Raw genomic sequence first — 21,518 nt, forward strand, 5'->3', positions numbered from 1 at the left:
GCTCAGATGGTAGAGCACTTGCCCGCGAAAGGCAAAGGTCCCGAATTCGAGTCTCGGTCGGGCACACAGTTTTAATCTGCCAGGAAGTTTCATATCAGCGCACACTCCGCTGTAGAGTGAAAATCTCATTCTGGAAACATCCCCCAGGCTGTGGCTAAGCCATGTCTCCACAATATCCTTTCTTGCAGGAGTGCTAGTTCTGCAAGTTTCGCAGGAGAGCTTCTGTGAAGTTTGGAACGTAGGAGACGGATACTGGCAGACGTAAAGCTGTGAGTACCGGGCGTGAATCGTGCTTCGGTAGCTCAGATGGTAGAGCACTTGCCCGCGAATGGCAAAGGTCCCGAGTTCGAGTCTCGGTCGAGCACACAGTTTTAATCTGCCAGGAAGTTTCATATCAGCGCACACTCCGCTGTAGAGTCAAACTCTCATTCTGGAAACATCAACCAGGCTGTGGCTAAGCCATGTCTCCGCAATATCCTTTCTTGCAGGAGTGCTAGTTCTGCAAGTTTCGCAGGAGAGCTTCTGTGAAGTTTGGAACGTAGGAGACGGATACTGGCAGACGTAAAGCTGTGAGTACCGGGCGTGAGTCGTCCTTCGGTAGCTCAGATGGTAGAGCACTTGGCCGCGAAAGGCAAAGGTCCCGAGTTCGAGTCTCGGTCGGGCACACAGTTTTAATCTGCCAGGAAGTTTCATATCAGCGCACACTCCGCTGTAGAGTCAAAATCTCATTCTGGAAACATCCCCCAGGCTGTGGCTATGCCATGTCTCCACAATATCCTTTCTTTCAGGAGTGCTAGTTCTGCAAGGTTCGCAGGAGAACTTCTGTAAAGTTTGGAACGTAGGAGACGGATACTGGCAGACGTAAAGCTGTGAGTACCGGGCGTGAGTCGTGCTTCGGTAGCTCAGATGATAGAGCACTTGCCCGCGAAAGGCAAATGTCCCGAGTTCGAGTCTCGGTCGGGCACACAGTTTTAATCTGCCAGGAAGTTTCATATCAGCGCACACTCCGCTGTAGAGTCAAAATCACATTCTGGAAACATCCCCCAGGCTGTGGCTAAGCCATGTCTCCAAAATATCCTTTCTTGCATGAGTGCTAGTTCTGCAAGATTCGTAGGAGAGCTTCTGTGAAGTTTGGAACGTAGGAGACGGATACTGGCAGAAGTAAAGCTGTGAGTACCGGGCGTGAGTCGTGCTTCGGTAACTCAGATGATAGAGCACTTGCCCGCGAAAGGCAAAGGTCCCGAGTTCGAGTCTCGGTCGGGCACACAGTTTTAATCTGCCAGGAAGTTTCATATCAGCGCACACTCCGCTGTAGAGTCAAAATCTCATTCTGGAAACATCCACCAGGCTGTGGCTAAGCCATGTCTCCGCAATATCCTTTCTTTCAGGAGTGCTAGTTCTGCAAGGTTCGCAGGAGAATTTCTGTAAAGTTTGGAACGTAGGAGACGGATACTGGCAGAAGTAAAGCTGTGAGTACCGGGCGTGAGTCGTGCTTCGGTAGCTCAGATGGTAGAACACTTGCTCGAGAAAGGCAAAGGTCCCAAGTTCGAGTCTCGGTCGGGCACACAGTTTTAATCTGCCAGGAAGTTTCATATCAGCACACACTCCGCTGTAGAGTGAAAATCTCATTCTGGAAACATCCCCTAGGCTGTGGCTAAGGCATGTCTCCAAAATATCCTTTCTTGCAGGAGTGCTAGTTCTGCAAGGTTCGCAGGAGAGCTTCTGTGAAGTTTGGAACGTAGGAGACGGATACTGGCAGAATTAAAGCTGTGAGTACCGGGCGTGAGACGTGCTTCGGTAGCTCAGATGGTAGAGCACTTGCCCGCGAAAGGCAAAGGTCCCGAATTCGAGTCTCGGTCGGGCACACAGTTTTAATCTGCCAGGAAGTTTCATATCAGCGCACACTCCGCTGTAGAGTGAAAATCTCATTCTGGAAACATCCCCCAGGCTGTGGCTAAGCCATGTCTCCACAATATCCTTTCTTTCAGGAGTGCTAGTTCTGCAAGTTTCGCAGGAGAGCTTCTGTGAAGTTTGGAACGTAGGAGACGGATACTGGCATAACGTAAAGCTGTGAGTACCGGGCATGAGTCGTGCTTCGGTAGCTCAGATGGTAGAGCACTTGCTCGCGAAGGGCAAAGGTCCCGAGTTCGAGTCTCGGTCAGGCACACAGTTTTAATCTGCCTGGAAGTTTCATATCAGCGCACACTCCGCTGTAGAGTGAAAATCTCATTCTGGAAACATCCCCCAGGCTGTGGCTAAGCCATGTCTCCACAATATCCTTTCTTGCAGGAGTGCTAGTTCTGCAAGTTTCGCAGGAGAGCTTCTGTGAAGTTTGGAACGTAGGAGACGGATACTGGCAGACGTAAAGCTGTGAGTACCGGGCGTGAGTCGTGCTTCGGCAGCTCAGATGGTAGAGCACTTGCTCGCGAAGGGCAAAGGTCCCGAGTTCGAGTCTCGGTCGGGCACACAGTTTTAATCTCCCAGGAAGTTTCATATCAGCGCACACTCCGCTGTAGAGTCAAAATCTCATTCTGGAAACATCCCCCAGGCTGTGGCTAAGCCATGTCTCCACAATATCCTTTCTTGCAGGAGTGCTAGTTCTGCAAGTTTCGCAGGAGAGCTTCTGTGAAGTTTGGAACGTAGGAGACGGATACTGGCAGACGTAAAGCTGTGAGTACCGGGCGTGAGTCGTGCTTCGGTAGCTCAGATGGTAGAGCACTTGCCCGCGAAAGGCAAAGGTCCCGAGTTCGAGTCTCGGTCGCGCACACAGTTTTAATCTGCCAGGAAGTTTCATATCAGCGCACACTCCGCTGTAGAGTGAAAATCTCATTCTGGAAACATCCCCCAGGCTGTGGCTAAGCCATGTCTCCGCAATATCCTTTCTTTCAGGAGTACTAGTTCTGCAGGGTTCGCAGGAGAGCTTATGTGAAGTTTGGAACGTAGGAGACAGATACTGGCAGAAGTAAAGCAGTGAGTACCGGGCGTGAGTCGTGCTTCGGCAGCTCAGATGGTAGAGCACTTGCTCGCGAAGGGCAAAGGTCCCGAGTTCGAGTCTCGGTCGGGCACACAGTTTTAATCTCCCAGGAAGTTTCATATCAGCGCACACTCCGCTGTAGAGTGAAAATCTCATTCTGGAAACATCCCCCAGGCTGTGGCTAAGCCATGTCTCCACAATATCCTTTCTTTCAGGTGTGCTAGTTCTTCAAGGTTCGCAGGAGAGCTTCTGTGAAGTTTGGAACGTAGGAGAGCGATACTGGCAGAAGTAAAGCTGTGAGTACCGGGCGTGAGTCGTGCTTCGGCAGCTCAGATGGTAGAGCACTTGCTCGCGAAAGGCAAAGGTCCCGAGTTCGAGTCTTGGTCGGGCACACAGTTTTAATCTGCCAGGAAGTTTCATATCAGCACACACTCCGCTGTAGAGTGAAAATCTCATTCTGGAAACATCCCCCAGGCTGTGGCTAAGGCATGTCTCCACAATATCCCTTCTTGCAGGAGTGCTAGTTCTGCAAGGTTCGCAGGAGAGCTTCTGTGAAGTTTGGAACGTAGGAGACGGATACTGGCAGAAGTAAAGCTGTGAGTACCGGGCGTGAGTCGTGCTTCGGTAGCTCAGATGGTAGAGCACTTGCCCGCGAATGGCAAAGGTCCCGAGTTCGAGTCTCGGTCGAGCACACAGTTTTAATCTGCCAGGAAGTTTCATATCAGCGCACACTCCGCTGTAGAGTCAAACTCTCATTCTGGAAACATCCCCCAGGCTGTGGCTAAGCCATGTCTCCACAATATCCTTTCTTTCAGGAGTGCTAGTTCTGCAAGTTTCGCAGGAGAGCTTCTGTGAAGTTTGGAACGTAGGAGACGGATACTGGCAGACGTAAAGCTGTGAGTACCGGGCGTGAATCGTGCTTCGGTAGCTCAGATGGTAGAACACTTGCCCGCGAAAGGCAAAGGTCCCGAGTTCGAGTCTCGGTCGGGCACACAGTTTTAATCTGCCAGGAAGTTTCATATCAGCGCACACTCCGCTGTAGAGTCAAAATCTCATTCTGGAAACATCAACCAGGCTGTGGCTAAGCCATGTCTTCACAATATCCTTTCTTTCAGGTGTGCTAGTTCTGCAAGGTTCGCAGGAGAGCTTCTGTGAAGTTTGGAACGTAGGAGACGGATACTGGCAGACGTAAAGCTGTGAGTACCGGGCGTGAGTCGTGCTTCGGCAGCTCAGATGGTAGAGCACTTGCTCGCGAAAGGCAAAGGTCCCGAGTTCGAGTCTTGGTCGGGCACACAGTTTTAATCTGCCAGGAAGTTTCATATCAGCGCACACTCCGCTGTAGAGTGAAAATCTCATTCTGGAAACATCCCCCAGGCTGTGGCTAAGCCATGTCTCCACAATATCCTTTCTTTCAGGTGTGCTAGTTCTGCAAGTTTCGCAGGAGAGCTTCTGTGAAGTTTGGAACGTAGGAGACGGATACTAGCAGACATAAAGCTGTGAGTACCGGGCGTGAGTCGTGCTTCGGTAGCTCAGATGGTAGAGCACTTGCCCGCGAATGGCAAAGGTCCCGAGTTCGAGTCTCGGTCGGGCACACAGTTTTAATCTGCCAGGAAGTTTCATATCAGCGCACACTCCGCTGTGGAGTGAAAATCTCATTCTGGAAACATCCCCCAGGCTGTGGCTAAGCCATGTCTCCACAATATCCTTTCTTTCAGGTGTGCTAGTTCTGCAAGTTTCGCAGGAGAGCTTCTGTGAAGTTTGGAACGCAGGAGACGGATACTGGCAGAAGTAAAGCTGTGAGTACCGGGCGTGAGTCGAGCTTCGGTTGCTCAGATGGTTCTCGGTCGGGCACACAGTTTTAATCTGCCAGGAAGTTTTTTTAAGTTCGCCTTTCGGCACGCTAGCGGCACGGACGTCTTGTTTACGTCCTCGCCGCGCAGCTCCCTCGCGGAGTTGTTTACGTGATTCTGCCGTCTTAGCGCGCTATATTTCATTCGACAGAGAATGGCTTATGCCCACCGAAAATCGACACTGAAGATTAGCTTTGCACCTGAATATGCCCGACCAAAAGCACTGGAAATCGAACAGTTTATCAGAGATGAAGTCAAGATTGACTGCAACGATCTTGTTGGCATCCACCTTTCTATAGTGAGCAGTGTGGTATACGTGAAATTGGTCAAGGAAGACATATGTGAAAAAATTCTAGATGCAACTCGAAATGGTCTTAAGTTCCGTCACTCTGATGGACACATCGGTGACGTAACTGTGGAACATGCGGGACTTGGACTGCGCACGATACGTGTTTTTGAACTCCCTTTCGAGGTGCCTTCAGAGGTAGTGGTATCTGCATTCCATCCATATGGAAAAGTGATTAGCCACACAGCTGAGAAGTGGGTTCAGTTCACTACATACCCGGTTCTCAATGGAGTACGGCAGATCCACATAGAACTAACCAAACATGTGCCGTCCTACTTATATATTGGTGGCTGCCGTGCAATTATTATTTATGATGGACAGCCGAAGACATGCTCGGGATGTGGCAAAGAAGGACACCTCCGTTCCAGCTGTCTGCAGCGCAGAATCACACAGTTACCGCCTGGGAACCTGCCGGCCACGACCGCTCCGACGTCGCTACCGCTGACGTTTGTCGAAGCTCTCCATAGCGACCCCCGACCGCGAACACCACTGGCTCCTACTACTGGTACATCGTCGTCTCCGGTACTGCCTCAGGCTGTTGCGGACGGACCGACGCCCTTGCCTCCTCCTCCCGACGTGTGCAGTGGTGAGCAATCTCAAGGACAGGGGATGGCCCTTGACTCCATGATTGTGCCTACCGATGCTTTTGTGCCTGAACATCCGGATCCCCAGGCGTCTTCGGACACTGAAGATCACGTGCGCAAGCAACGGCCGCCGAAGAGACGTCGGAAACGGCGGATCGCCCCGTCTGACACCTGCAGGACGCAGTCTCAAGACGATGAAGATCAAAATTATCAAGTTGTTCCCCCGAAGGACGAATCTGTGGTGGAAGCACCAACTTGCACTCCGTCGGACGTACAACCATCCTTGCATGCACCAGGCGCTGTACCTATGGACGTTGAACAACAGCTGAGCCAGGACAACTCTTCCACCACCGACGTGACACTGCCTTCGGACTCTGCTGGTACTCCATTGGACGCACACCATCCACGCACCCTTGCGTGGTCTGACGATGTAGCCGACGAAACACCAACTAGTGAGACAGCCGCGAATGCCGCTGCTCCAGCCCACGACTCCTAATCGACAGGGTTACAGGATGGGGATGTGCAGCCTACTGGGACAACATTCTTGTTCGCTGCTGCTCTTCGTTCCTCCATGAGCGTCCCTGTAGTCCCAATTCTACGACAAGCTTACAGGATTGGCTCCATCAATGTCAACACCATTGGCACCCCTGTCAAACTACAATTGCTCCGTGATATGTTGAAGGCGTCGGACCTAGATGTTGCCCTTTTGCAGGAAGTTCGCCTGGCGACGTTTCCTAATGTCTATGGCTATGTTTCCTACCTCACGCCGTGTGCCGACGGTGGCAGTGGGACAGCTATTCTTTTAAAGGAAGGCATTGATGTAGATGACGTGATTTACCTACCAGCGGCTAGGGGTCTTGCTGTGACTTTCCACGGTGTTCGAGTCATCAATGTTTACGCTCCCTCGGGCACGGCCAAGCGACGGGAGCGGTCGCGATTCTATTCAGAACAGATCGCTCCTTTGTTTGTTGGACGCTACGACCATATTGTTCTTGGCGGCGACTTCAATTGTGTGTTATCCCAAAAGGACCAACATCCCCATTTCACCACTTGCCAGGAACTCAAGCTGCTTGTGCATGAACTGAAACTCACCGATACTTGGGACCGCGTGCATGGCGATCGGCCTGGGTATACGTACGTCACCAGCCATTCAGCAAGTCGTCTTGACCGTGTCTACGTGTCCCCAGGACTCGTAACTGCCACGCTTGACGCTGAGTTATGGCCTACCGCCTTTTCCGACCATATCGCCTACATTTGCACTGTTTCGCTCCAGAGGCAGAAGGTGTGGCGCGGTCGAGGCCTGTGGAAGCTGAATGTGGCCCATCTCAAGGATCCGGAATGTAGGCAGGTCGTAGAGACGACGTGGAACAACTGTGTGAGACGCCTTCCAGCGTATCCTTCAACACTTCGGTGGTGGATCGACTGCGCCAAGCCTGCTTTACGTCTTTCTATGATGAATTACGGTCGCGATAAAATGTTATGGCACCGACATACCATGGAATAATATTTCACAATTCTCCGGGAACTCTCAAACCTTGCCCCCTCAGTTCAACGACAGGTTGAAATTCAACGTATTAAGGCGAAGATAATTTCTCTTATGCGTCACCGCCTTGAAGGCACAGTAGTACGCGCAAGATGTCACGAATGTGTACCAGGAGAGCTCCCGTCCATGCATCATGTTATCCGAGAGAAGCAGCGGTGTCGTAGAAAGTTGATCAACGCCCTCGACATGCCAGATGGTCGTCGATTGACGTCCCAGAATGACATCGTAAGAGCCTTTGTGGATCACTACAACGAGTTCTATGCAGCAGAGGACCGGAACGTGGCGGTAATGTCTGATGTCCTCCGTTCCTTGACAGATACCCTGGACGAGTCTGCTGCGGAGATTCTCACGGCGACAATTACGGCTGATGACGTCGCCGATGCTCTTCATAAGGGTGCGGCAAACAAAGCCCCAGGTCCAGATGGGTTCCCGCTGGAGTTTTACCACACATTTCATGACATCATGGGCTCACGCTGGACTGCGATGTATGAAGAACTGATGAACCCTGACTTTCCTCTCCCACCCGAATTCGTAGAAGGCTTGCTTATCCCGGTCCCCAAGCCATCGGGAGGTCGAGGAGTGGAACATTATCGGCCGCTGACCATGTTAAATTGTGACTTCAAGATTTTTACCCGGATTCTTGGCGCTCGCATTAGGCGCGTCGTCCCTCAAGTTATCTCTCTGGATCAAACGTGCTTTGGAGGTGATAGTAACATTCAGACGGCACTCAGCGATTACCGTGACGTTATAGCCCTGACCATGACCTGTCGCAGTCGTGGTGCCTTAGTGACAGTGGACTTCTACCACGCCTTTGATAGAGTGAGTCATGACTTTCTCGAAAACGTACTCCGACGGATGGCCTTTCCCCACAGGTTTATACACCTCGTCTTGCGGCTTCTCCGAGATGCCACGTCGCGGGTGCTGGTCAATGGCCGTGTGGCGGGCCCTATTAACGTCATGCGGTCGGTCCGTCAAGGATGTCCGCTGTCGATGCTGCTTTTCGCCATTGCCCTTGAGCCACTATTACACGGTTTGAGGAGCCGGTTGACAGGCATAACAATGAGGGGGACTTCTTTCATCTGCCGCGCCTATGCAGATGACTTGGTGTTCCTGGTTCTATCGGAGGATGAAGTGCGAGAGGCACTGGCGTGGATCAACCAGTACGGGGCTGCTGCGGGCATCCGTGTGAACCTGACGAAATCTAGTGCTATGTCCGTCGGTAGAGGCCTTCCAGCTGAGAGTGTGGCACCATTGCCATTAGTGGACAAGCTCAAATGTTTGGGGATCACCTTCACGCGTGATATACAGCGCACGATCTCATTTAACTACAAACGCCTGCTTCAAGCTATCCGCACGAACGTTCGTGGCAACCTCCTGAGAGCATTGGACATGTTACAAAGGGTGGATTTTGTTAACACTCATCTAGTCTCGCGACTACCCCACTTAGCACAGATTTTACCGATGCCAAAGGCAATGGCACACAGACTTCAGGCGGCGTTCGGCTACTTTGTTAGCGCGGGTCTTATCTTCAAAGTCCGCTACGACACGCTGACACTTCCTCCTCGAGATGGCGGCCTCGGCCTTGTCAACGTCCGAGCGAGAGCAGCTGCCCTTTATGTAAGTACGATGGTTAAATCGTGGATCCGCCGCCGAAACGGATTATCGGGAAGCCTGATTGATGAAGTGGCCCCTCCCTCTCGAGCGGCACCCGTTGCAGTAGCCCATATTTCTTCCCCTCTCTCACATATCCGGACCTTTTTCATCGAATACAGCTATGTCCATGCCGACTTGCCTAGTACCAGACCCCCTATGGCACGTGATGTTTACCGAATCATGATGAAAAATCACACTCGGAATGTTGTGGAAAGGCGATATCCTACGATCGCATGGCCCGTGGTATGGCGTTCTGTACACCATATATACCTAGACACGAGCGCACGTGCGACCTGGTATTTGGTCGTTAATGGAAAATACATGACACAACTTCGTCTACATGCCATAAAAATGACAGATTCGCCGCTGTGTCCTCGCTGTCAAACGCTTGATACGGACGAACACCGACTGATGTGTGGATCTTCTGCAGAGGTGTGGCAGCTGATTCAGAAGATGCTTGCCTTTCTTCTACGTACGGCTCCCCATGCCATTACACCGAAATCTCTTCTGTTCCCAGATGAGACATACTTCCCAAGTACGAAGACCAACGCTGTGATCTGGATAAAAGGTCTCTCGATCACTTATTTGTTCCATGAAGGTGATAAGAGTGTTCTTGATTTTTGGACATTCCTGCAAGATCGCTTTACTTTTCTCATGCACCATCCGCGATACCGTCAGTACTATGCCAACTTTTTGGGTAGTGCCTTCTTCGATCCCCCCTGCAGCTGGGGTGTCCCAGGTATGAGAAGATGACTTCAATGAGAGTGTGTAATACCAGGACTCAGTCCCATGTACCGGAAAATGCAATATTCTTCGTGAAGACGTGCCTGGAACATGCCTGACTGCCTTGGGATTCGGTGTGCGTCTACCCACAAGTTGGCGGGACGCGGATGCTGCTTTGTCTGTTCTGCCAGGAGGGCGTTTTTCTTTAATTCCTATAATTCCCTTTCTATTTTATATGTTACTGATGGTAATTCCACATATTTTTTTTTTCGCCTGGAGGGCGTCCTATGTGATATGAACAAATGTATGTAAAATAAATAAATTAATTCAAAAAAAAATGGTAGAGCACTTGCTCGCTAAAGGCAAAGGTCCCGAGTTCGAGTCTCGGTCGGGCACACAGTTTTAATCTGCCAGGAAGTTTCATATCAGCGCACACTCCGCTGTAGAGTGAAAATCTCATTCTGGAAACATCCCCCAGGCTGTGGCTAAGCCATGTCTCCACAATATCCTTTCTTTCAGGTGTGCTAGTTCTGCAAGTTTCGCAGGAGAGCTGCTGTGAAGTTTGGAACGTAGGAGACGGATACTGGCAGACATAAAGCTGTGAGTACCGGGCGTGAGTCGTGCTTCGGTAGCTCAGATGGTAGAGCACTTGCCCGCGAAAGGCAAAGGTCCCGAGTTCGAGTCTCGGTCGGGCACACAGTTTTAATCTGCCAGGAAGTTTCATATCAGCGCACACTCCGCTGTAGAGTCAAAATCTCATTCTGGAAACATCCCCCAGGTTGTGGCTAAGCCATGTCTCCACAATATCTTTTCTTTCAGGAATGCTAGTTCTGCAAGGTTCGCAGGAGAGATTCTGTGAAGTTTGGAACGTAGGAGACGGATACTGGCAGACGTAAAGCTGTGAGTACCGGGCGTGAGTCGTGCTTCGGTAGCTCAGATGGTAGAGCACTTGCTCGCGAAAGGCAGAGGTCCCGAGTTCGAGTCTCGGTCGGGCACACAGTTTTAATCTGCCAGGAAGTTTCATATCAGCGCACACTCCGCTGTAGAGTGAAAATCTCATTCTGGAAACATCTCCCAGGCTGTGGTTAAGCCATGTCTCCAAAGTATCCTTTCTTGCAGGAGTGCTAGTTCTGCAAGGTTCGCAGGAGAGCTTCTGTGAAGTTTGGAACGTAGGAGACGGATACTGGGAGAATTAAAACTGTGAGTACCGGGCGTGAGTCGTGCTTCGGTAGCTCAGATGGTAGAGCACTTGCTCGCGAAAGGCAAAGGTCCCGAGTTCGAGTCTCGGTCGGGCACACAGTTTTAATCTGCCAGGAAGTTTCATATCAGCACACACTCCGCTGTAGAGTGAAAATCTCATTCTGGAAACATCCCCCAGGCTGTGGCTAAGGCATGTCTCCACAATATCCTTTCTTTCAGGATTGTTAGTTCTGCAAGGTTCGCAGGAGAGGTTCTGTGAAGTTTGGAACGTAGGAGACGGATACTGGCAGACGTAAAGCTGTGAGTACCGGGCGTGAGTCGTGCTTCGGTAGCTCAGATGGTAGAGCACTTGCTCGCGAAAGGCAAAGGTCCCGAGTTCGAGTCTCGGTCGGGCACACAGTTTTAATCTGCCAGGAAGTTTCAAGGTTATACAGGTTGCTGACGAGGAGTATCGCTCGCTGCTGCATGAGTCAACCGACCTTAACTAGGCCTCCAGGCCTGCCATAGCAAGTTTTGCACAATACTGTCCACCACATAGAAACTACGCACGGGCCGCCTGCGTCTTGTCAGCCGACACGATTGGCTCCAGGACCCCTCGCCACTGCTAAAACAGAAGTTGACACAATGTTACGATAAGTTATCATCCGACCCTCAAGTAGTCCATGGACATCTGCACAGCATTTATTACCCAAAAAGGGAGGAGCCTGGCGCCCGTGTGGCGATTACAGAGGGCTCAACTCTCGGACCGTGCCTGATTACCGTGGCAACAAAGGACATTCGAAAGAGCGCTATTATTATGCCATTTGGGTTATATGAAAGCAAGCTTATGACCAGTACCTGAGCGAAGTTTTTGAGCTTTTCGAGAAGTACGGCGCGGTGTTAAGCACAGTTAAATGTGTGTTTGGCCAACATCAAGTCGATTTCCTGGGTCATCGAATGTCTTTATCACTGAGAAAGTTGAAGCCATACTGCAATTACCCAAACCATCTACAATAAAAGAGCTACGCAGATAGGAATGCTCAGTTTTTACCTCCGTAATTTACGTCGCACTACCGAACAACAGACGCCGTTGAAGGCAGCACTGGCTGGTCTTAAGGTTAAGAGCAGTTCTCCTGTGAAGTGGACCGAGGAGATGAATGCGGTTTTAGAAGTAACGAAAAAGAGCCAAGCAGCACTGCCGACGCATCCCAAGCTCGAAGCTCCACTCGCATTAGTGGTGGATGCCACTCAGTTAGCCATTGGTGCAGCCCTCTAACAATGTGTGGACGATACCTGGTGTTAGCCGCTGGCTTATTTCTCGCACAAGCTGTCACCTGCACAGCAAAGCTGGAGCATATATGATCGGGAACTTTAAGCCATATATTTAGCAATCAAGTACTTTCGACCTCAGGTTGAGACACGAGAGTTTGTGATATACACCGGCCATAACCGTCTAACATATGCCTGCAAGAGAAACAGCAACACTTGATCTCCACTGCAGTACAGCCAATTTAGTACAGACATCTGCCATATATTAGGCATCACTAATGTGGATGCGGACTGCCTCTCTAGTGGCCAGTGTCTCACAGGTTTGTGTTATATACACTGATCAACAACTACGTAATAATAAAATTTGCTTTATTAGGTGTAGCCAGGACACCACTTAATTTTACAACATATAACCTTCTTTGGAAAATAAAAAGGCTTTTCTCCAGCCCAAAAATTTAGTAGCAAAACACGAATATTCAACCTTAATAGACTTTTATAACTTAACTGATTTTACCTTCCTTGGTAGTGTTCTCTCGATGCTCTCCAACGGATGTCGAGGAGTTAGACGGGCGCTGCTTCCGGGTCGAAGACTGGCGCATTGAAGACGGGCGCCTGGTCGATCCACCTGCGACGATGTTTCCTCCTGGCGGCGTACGCGGCGGGTCGAAAGACGCCTGTTTCCTTTCCTGCCGACTATTTAACCCGGCGGCTCTAGTCTTCCTCCGCGGATTCTGTCGTGAGGACTGGCGGCCGTTGGCGATACCCGGTTGGCAGATGGTCATGTCATCGTATTACCATCCACGTCGGAAAAAGAGGTCGCGTGCCTGCGTATTCCGCGGCTGCTATCATGTTTGGCGGGAAACGCCTCTAGTGTCGGCTGGCGGAACGCGCGGGAACTACGTTGCCGGTTCGGCTTATTCTGCTGCGGTAGCCGCCCTTTGTATTTGCGTGGCTGTGCGCGCCACGGCAGTTTGTGTGGCCAGGGATGGAAAGAGACTGCCGCGTACGGACGAGAACTTGCCAGCGTTGCCAACTTCGTTAAATCACTGGCCACATTCACCCATTAGGAGAGTTCCAGGACACCATGCTTCGCCAATGTTCATCCTGATGTGGTAGAACCACTTCCTCCATCGGATGGCAAGCGGTACATATTCACAATGACTGACAGATACACGCGATGGCCTGAAGCAGTACCTAGGGACAACATCTCTGCGGAAACAATAGCCACTGCTTTCACATCAACATGGCTGGCGAAATTCGGCTGTCCGTCCGCTCTATATCACCACCGACAGAGGCCAACAGTTTGAGACCGTTTTGTTCACATAGTTGACGAAGTCCTGCGGCTACGTCCATCACAAAACGACCAGTTATAATCCGGCCAGCAACGGCATGCTTGAACGTGGGCAATGAACTCTGAAGGCTGCCATAATGTGCCATCGGACATCTTGGACGGCTGCACTACCCATAGACCTGCTGGATCTACGAGCCACATACAAATCAGATATAGAGTCCTCGGCAGCTGAATTGGTTTATGGCGAGACTCTGCACCTATCAGGGTAGTTTGTCGACATAGGCCTACTGTCAGAAACGGATGACCAACCAGAGTTCCTTCGCAAGTTATGGGGACATGTAAGCCAAATCAAACCCACAAAGGCCTCCAGGCATAGTTGTCCAACAACGTTTGTGCATAACAACCTCGAAAGCTGTTACGTACAGACTGCATCAAGCCACTACTCAGCTACTGAATACTGGACCCCATCGCGTCCTGCGCAGAGACACACACACGATGGTCACCATAGTAAATGGGAAATGGCTCTTAGCAGACATTTTCAAGGAAGCATCACCCACCTTATGGTCAAGAGCTCATCGCCTGACAGATGCAACACCTCGACTTCCAGCAACGCCGCCACAACAGATCGACACAGAACCTACACACATCACCCACTCCGGACGACATGTCCACTTCCCAGCCAGGTTCACAGAAGGCGCACCGCGCTCCGCTTTCACCAAGGGGGCTCCTGTAGCGACCGCTACTCACGTCAACTGCTGTGTCCGCACTCGTTAGTTCTGTCCGCGCCATCCATAGAGACAGTTGTGTGGCGAAGTCAGTGACTGCACGGCAACAAATGAATGGCGTAAATCGACAAGTTTGAATACGCCGCTTGAAGCGCTGAATGACGTTGTTGCCTACTGCTTGGAGTTATAGCTTTTGTTTTTATGTTTATTCCTTTTCTTCGTTACTGCTTTTGTTGTTTACAAGTTACCTATATCAACTGCGCTTCTTTTTCTCTAATACCAAGTAATAATCCGTTCAAGTATATTCTCAGTGCGTGTTTGAATATTTATTAAGTACAGGTAGCTCTACATGTCGAAAATACACTCCTCAACAACACAGACACAGGCAAAATCAAGGTATACCAGAGAGAGAGGTGTGAGCCAGTATGTCACAAATAGGTCATCAAACCATTATGACACTGTCTGCCACATTCAGCAGAAAGGAAGCTGCAACAGAAAACCAAACGAATGAGTCAAGCATGTAATGGCAGTTGTGGGGAAGGCGGATAGTCCTCTTCGGTTCATTGGTAGAATTTTGGGAAGATGTGGTTCATCTGTAAAGGAGACCGCTTATAAAACACTAATGCGACCTATTCTTGAATACTGCTAGGAGTGTTTGGGATCCCTATCAGGTCGGATTGAGGGAGGACATAGAAGCAGTCAGAGGCGGGCTGGTAGGTTTGATCATCACGCGAGTGTTACGGAAATGCTTCAGGAACTCGGGTGGAGGAAAGGAGGCTTTCCTTTCGTGAATCGCTACTGAGGAAATTTAGAGAACCAGCATTTGAGGCTGACTGCAGTACAATGTTACTGCCGCCAACATACATTTCGCGGAAAGACCACACAGATAGTATAAGAGAGATTAGGGCTCGTACAGAGGCATATAGGCAGTCTTTTCCCTCGTTCTGTTTGGGAGTGGAACAGGGAGAGAAGATGCTAGCTGTGGTATGAGGTACCCTCCGCCAAGCACCGTATGGAGGATTGCGGAGTATGTTTGTAGACGTAGTAAATGTAGGTGTAGAATGAATTATTTGGCCATCCAGATTGCTGGGCATGAATCTCATTGAGCATTTATAGGACGTAATTGAGAGGTCAGTTCCAGCACAAAATACTGCAATGGCAACACTGTCGCAATTATGGATGGCTTTATTCCTGCAGATGGCTTCCAGCGGCTTCTGGAGTCGACGTCATGTCGAGTTGCTGCACTGCAGTGGTCGGAATGAGGTCCGACACGATATTACGAGGTATCCCGTGGCTTTTGTCACCTCAGTGTAAGCGAGCGCAAGCAGTGGCAGCTGAAGCCATTCCGCCATACCACAGGTTGCCATTCACAGGCCTCACATGGCCGTACCACTACCGTTGTATTCATTCTATCCATTGTACAAAAGTTTCATCTGTTCCCATTATTCGTTTACTATCTTCGTTTCATACCCTGTTCATCATTCTGGCTTGAGCAAACCTTGTCCAGTACAGCATTTCCACTGCGTGAACCCTCTCCTATTTTCTGTGTCAGTATCCATACTTCTGTGTCATGTCACAACATCTTGCTTAAAAAGCCTTGTAAAGCCATTTCTTTACAACTTCAGTATATTGTCACTTCATATCATTCAGAATTTATGATAGTCAACATTGACAATATTGTTGGTATTCGAGTTGATGTCATAATATCAGTTACATATTTCATCAGATTTTATGCCGTATGGGACAGTAACATTTTTTGGTAGTATTCTTTTAAATTGTTGTGCAGTTGTGTATTAATTCGTACACAACAAACCACTGCAAACTATTACATGGCACTGCATCAGTGTTTGGAATCAAGTAGGCATGACGACAAACAATAAACAAGTATCATGAGCAGTTTAAATAATCTTGACAGGTCAGTTTCCTGTAGACGAATGGGTAACTGGGATGACTAGGAAACTTACATTTCACTCATAAAGAAAGGCAGTCTTTCTGGAGAGCCCTGTTGGATAAATATGAAAACAAAGTCGGACTTAAAGGTAAAATGTCCAATGATTCTGCTGGTTGCTTTGTTTATCAGTGCAGAGACCTATTGAACAATGTAAAGGAGATTATGATGCATTTGAAGGCATTGTATATAGTCTCTTTCCTCATGAAAGATATCAATCAATATTTGTATTCTGTTCACTGCACATTGCTCATCTGGGTTTGTGAACCCTTCTGCGTCACCATCCATACTCTGTAAAGCACTGATGTGCATGGCAGAGTATACTCCTCTTTCATTTGCGAATGGAGTGCTGGAAGAATGACTGCTATATTGCCTATGCACATGCTGTAATAGTGTGATCCTAATTTCACTGTCCTTTATATAGACGGCTGTAACGTATTCCTAGGTTCCTCAAGTGATACTAGCTTTCCAGTGTTTTGAATGTCCTATCAGAGGATAGTTTGCTTCTATCGCCAACTGTCTCCCAGTTCAACTTTTGAGTATTTTTGGGACACTTTCCCATGGACCAAACAAACGAGTGAGACATCATGTCGCTCTTTTTGCTCATATTTACTATCTCTTGCTAGTTCTGTTTGCTATACGTCCAAGACACAAGAGAAATAGGCAAGTGTGGATTGTACAAGGATGCCTAAGCTTCGTTCATGGTCTTGCTCCATTTACAGTTTTCCGCCTATGAAACGTAATCTGGACCCATGAAATATCTACAGCAAGCATAGAAAATTTCAGCCAAATGCAGGAAGATTTGCAGCGGATAGGCACTTGGTGCAGGGAGTGGCAACTGACCCTTAACATAGACAAATGTAATGTATTGCGAATACATAGAAAGAAGGATTCTTTATTGTATGATTATATGATAGCGGAACAAACAATGGTAACAGTTACTTCTGTAAAATATCTGGGAGTGTGCGTACGGAACGATTTGAAGTGGAATGATCACTTAAAATTAATTGTTGGTAAGGCGGGTACCGGGTTGAGATTCAGTGGGAGAGTCCTTAGAAAATGTAGTCCATCAGCAAAGGAAGTGGCTCACAAAACACTCGTTCGACCTATAATTGAGTATTGCTCATCAGTGTGAGATCCGTACCAGGTCTGGTTGACGGAGTAGATAGAGAAGATTCAAAGAAGAGCGGCGCGTTTCGTCACAGGGTTATTTGGTAAGCGTGATAGTGTTACGGAGATGTTTAGCAAACGCAAGTGGCAGACTGGAAGAGAAGCGCTCTGCTTTGCGGTGTAGCTTGCTTTCCAGGCTTCAAGAGGGTGCGTTTCTCGATGAGGTATCGAATATATCGCTTCCCCCTACTTATACTTATACTTATACTTATAAATAAATAAATAAATAAATAAATAAATTATACCTCGCGAGGAGATGGCGAATGTAAAATTAGAGAGATTCCAGCGCGCACGGAGGCTTTCCGGCAGTCGTTCTTCCCGCGAACCGTACGCGACTGGAACAGGAAAGGAAGGTAATGAAAGTGGCACGTAAAGTGCCGTCCGCCATACGCCGTTGGGTGGCTTGCGGAGCATAAATGTAGATGTAGATGTAGAACCCAATGTGATTGTTATTTTCATACTGTTACAAACAGGTATTCATATAAGCTAATTGATACGTGTTTTGAATCACTGATACTGATACTGATGAGCTCCTCATCCAGGTCCAGGGGCCGAGGGATGTCTGCTGGCTACTGGGTCATCCTCTGCCTTGTGGAGTCATGTAGATGTTCCATGGAGGCGAATGCTGTCAGCACACTGCTCCTCCAGCCGTTTTGCCAACTTTCTATACCATAGAGCTGCTACTTCTCATTCAATCAGCTTTTTCACTTGACATCATTAGGTTGAATGCACACAGTTCCAGTTCTCTCAAGAAGAAAACATACTTGGCTGTATGAGGAAATGAAACTGGACCTGACCATGGCAGCGATCTATGCTAACACGCAGCTATGGAGGCATACACGGATACTGAAATTACGTGATACCATGTTTCTTTTGCATTTTGTGACATGCACAATTTTACATTTCTGATCATTTAAAGCAAGCTCTCAATCTTTGCACCACTATTAAATCTGATCAAGATGTGAATATTTGTGCAATTTTTGTATCATAAGGCACTTCATTATAGTTAACTGAACAGTCTGCAAAACCTGCGATTATATACATTGTCATTAACATGCTACACAAACAGGTCACAATCCACTTCCTGGGGTACAACTCAGGTTCCTCTATTTCCATCTATCCAAGATAACTTTCTGTATCCTGCCTACCAAGAACTCCTCAATCTAGTCACAAATTTTGTTTGATATTCCACATAATTAGACTTTAACTAACAATCTTTGAAGAGAAACTAAGTTCTCTGCTCTTTGGTAGTCCGGAAAGTGATGAAAGTTCACTTTAGATCACAGGCTGAAAATGCAGAGAAAGGGAAAATTTTCTGTACTACACTGTATCAAGCTGTCTGCCTTATCCATTTCCTTCATGGTGCCATGTGAGAAAAGTGCAGGATGGACCTTACTTTACCTTTGTTTACAAAGTTCTTTCTGGGTGGCGGGGTATGCTCATTCTTTTGGAAAGACGCATTCAATGAGTTTTTTCAACTATTGAAAATCTGTATTGCCTGTACTAGTTACATGTCAGCTGTACATAGCACATACACAATCTTTCTCATCAGCATAAAAACATCCTTTTAATCTCTTTTAAATGAATACTTCACATCATGGTTTGAATCTGAAACTGATAACAGCTTAAGTGAAGGACATTGGAGGTATAGACGATCGACATACAAAAGTGTGGAAGGCTCACTGTCTGCAGTTTTTGTTCCTTGCATCAATATGGGATAGCTCCATTTCTGCAAAAATTGATAAAAATTATACTAATTTACTACCTATTGGTTTCTGTCTCGGGTTCTTCGGCCAACTTTCATCTAGTGATTTTACTGACGTGGTAATACATCTTGTAAAGGCAGCATCGCAGCTATGTAGGGAAGATAGGATTACAGGTTCTCCTACAATTCTTATTACTTAAAAATAAAGTGACAATAAAATTTCTGATGATACTGAATGTTGCTGCCAATATCAAGTTGTAATTGAATGCACTGTCTTCTGAACATTCGGTATTGCAGACACATGATTAAATTCAGTTTAGGATGAGAACTTGTGTTGTGTGGATTTTGCTAATAAAGTAAAACTTGAACTACAAACACAAATTACTGCACAACCTGCACAATAGATAAAGAAGTAAATTAAGTCATAGATCTTAATTGAATATGCATTGCAACCATTGAACTTAATGGCACTGAACTTAATGGTAAGGTGAAATTTACAGTAGTTTCTAACAGCACTAAACACGCTCCGACTAAGTAATTTTCAGTAATGAAATATTCTAAATAATTAGCATTTATTAGTAATTGAGTTAACATGAAAGAAAGTTGGCTCCTATTACTTGCATTTGATTATAAATATTTATCTTTGTCACATTTGTTGTGGTGTTATCTGAGTAGTTATATGTGGTACATAAATATGGGTACAAAGAATGACTGCAGGATGAACATTTTTGTATTCTTTATTCAGAAAATAATGAGAAGTAATGTACTTAAGATCTTCTAGTTCCACTCAAAACATTTTTGTTGGACTGCCAGTTTCATCTTAGCAAGTCTACTAAGTGATGCTGGTTGTATTGCCTGGCGATTTCCAGTGGTGTGTAACCCTCGTTGGTTCTGGCCTCCTTGTCAGCTCCTGCATCAAGCAATACAATCGCCACATCTGCACGGCCATGCTTTGCAGCCTCGTGCAGCGGCGTCATCCCGTCCTGATTCCTCACATTGGGGTTGGCAGAAGATGCCAACAGCAGCCGCACCACAGCCGCTCGGCCACCCCACGCTGCCCAGTGCAGAGGCGTGTTCTTAACCGAGTTCCCGATATCCTTGTGTGCCCCAGCCTCCATCAGGCATCTCACCGCCTGTGTGTAGCCCTCCCAGGCTGCCCAGTGCAGGGCAGTATTGCTTTTCTCGTCTTTCGCCCCAACGTCTGCCCCAGCAGCCAGCAGCGCCTGCAGCTCCGGCATTGCGCCGTTCTTAGCTGCCTCGATCAGCCTCCTGCCTCTCTCCTCCACGGAAAGGTTCCTGTCAAAAAGAGAGAAATTTTCACAAATTTCTTCTCACACGCAGTTCTGATGCAGAAAACTACCACATAAGTGGAGCTAAGACCAATTTTAGGAAGACATCTGTTCATGACAACTGACGAATCTGTAATTTTCTCCCTTCTAAAGTACAGAACAGTGGAAAAGACACTTTACAATAAGATACAGGTGTACAATGGTACGATGCTCTCAAAGCCTTCATCCACTCTCACGTAAAACGTCCTACATTTCATCTCTCAAGTAACTGATTAGACACAAGCTAGCAAATTATTGCCCAACATTGCATTCTTTCGACCACATTTCCCACTCTCAAGTAATGGTTGCCCTCAACTAAAAGGGATGCTCCATCCAGCCAGTCTGCTGTGTGCATCACTCTCTGCCATTGCTTGCAAACGTGACACACAAAACTAATCACATTCCAGTGTTAATAAGGAGATCTCCCCATTATGGCAGCAATAAGATTCAGTCCAGTTACTCAAAAATTACTTGACATACACCAGTAAAAAAAAAAGCTACTCTTTGCCAGGAAACCGTTAACTCGAAATATTTGGGATATAGCAACGGCAGTAATTCAGCTTCTCAGCTCTCCTGTCCTGCACAGAGAGACATTTATCAGACCATGTACATGCACACACACACACACACACACACACACACACACACACACACACATACATACAGAGAGAGAGAGAGAGAGAGAGAGAGAGAGAGAGAGAGAGAGAGAGAGAGAGAGAGAGTCACACTTTTAACTACATTCTTGTTGTGATATGTCTCAAGGCAACAGCAAAACCTTCAGGTTACGAGAGTAAATACAGCATGCACTTCCTCTGTTAACATAAAAAATACAGCTACAACTGCATCTGGGCTCCTGAACCCAGTGTAGACCTCACACTACTGATATAGCTACTGCGAAACGCACCATGCCATTTACATGAGACAGACTCATTACAATGAACCTACCACAAAACACACTCTTATACTACAAGCTGTGTTTTGCATGTGCTTCAAAGTAAAATGGAAATTCTTTACAAACTAAATGTAGATAATCACAAATTAATTACATTATTCTGCCTACTGAGATATTACAGTTGATAAATCCATTATCCATCAATCGGGCAACTAATTTTTGCCTTCCTGTAAATTTTATGTGCAAATGGAGGTGCTAATGTTGTTTTAATTGGAAATCACATACCCCATATACTAAAATTGATGTTAGTGTTCTGGCAGCAGTGATCTTTCCTGTGG

The 21,518-nt window shown here is 47.7% G+C and overlaps 1 protein-coding gene across 1 annotated transcript in view; it reads right to left on the bottom strand.

Annotated features, from left to right (window-relative positions):
- Positions 1–19,679: 19,679 nt before the first annotated feature.
- Positions 19,680–21,518, bottom strand: part of LOC126284640 (uncharacterized) — a 120,813-nt gene continuing 118,974 nt past the window's right edge. The window contains exon 8 of the mRNA XM_049983717.1: positions 19,680–20,256. Within this exon, the coding sequence (XP_049839674.1) occupies positions 19,776–20,256 (481 nt within the window). The 3' untranslated portion in view covers positions 19,680–19,775. The remainder of the gene's footprint in view (positions 20,257–21,518) is intronic.

This window comes from Schistocerca gregaria, chromosome 8 (assembly GCF_023897955.1).
Source record: "Schistocerca gregaria isolate iqSchGreg1 chromosome 8, iqSchGreg1.2, whole genome shotgun sequence".
In the NCBI taxonomy this organism is placed as follows: domain Eukaryota; kingdom Metazoa; phylum Arthropoda; class Insecta; order Orthoptera; family Acrididae; genus Schistocerca; species Schistocerca gregaria.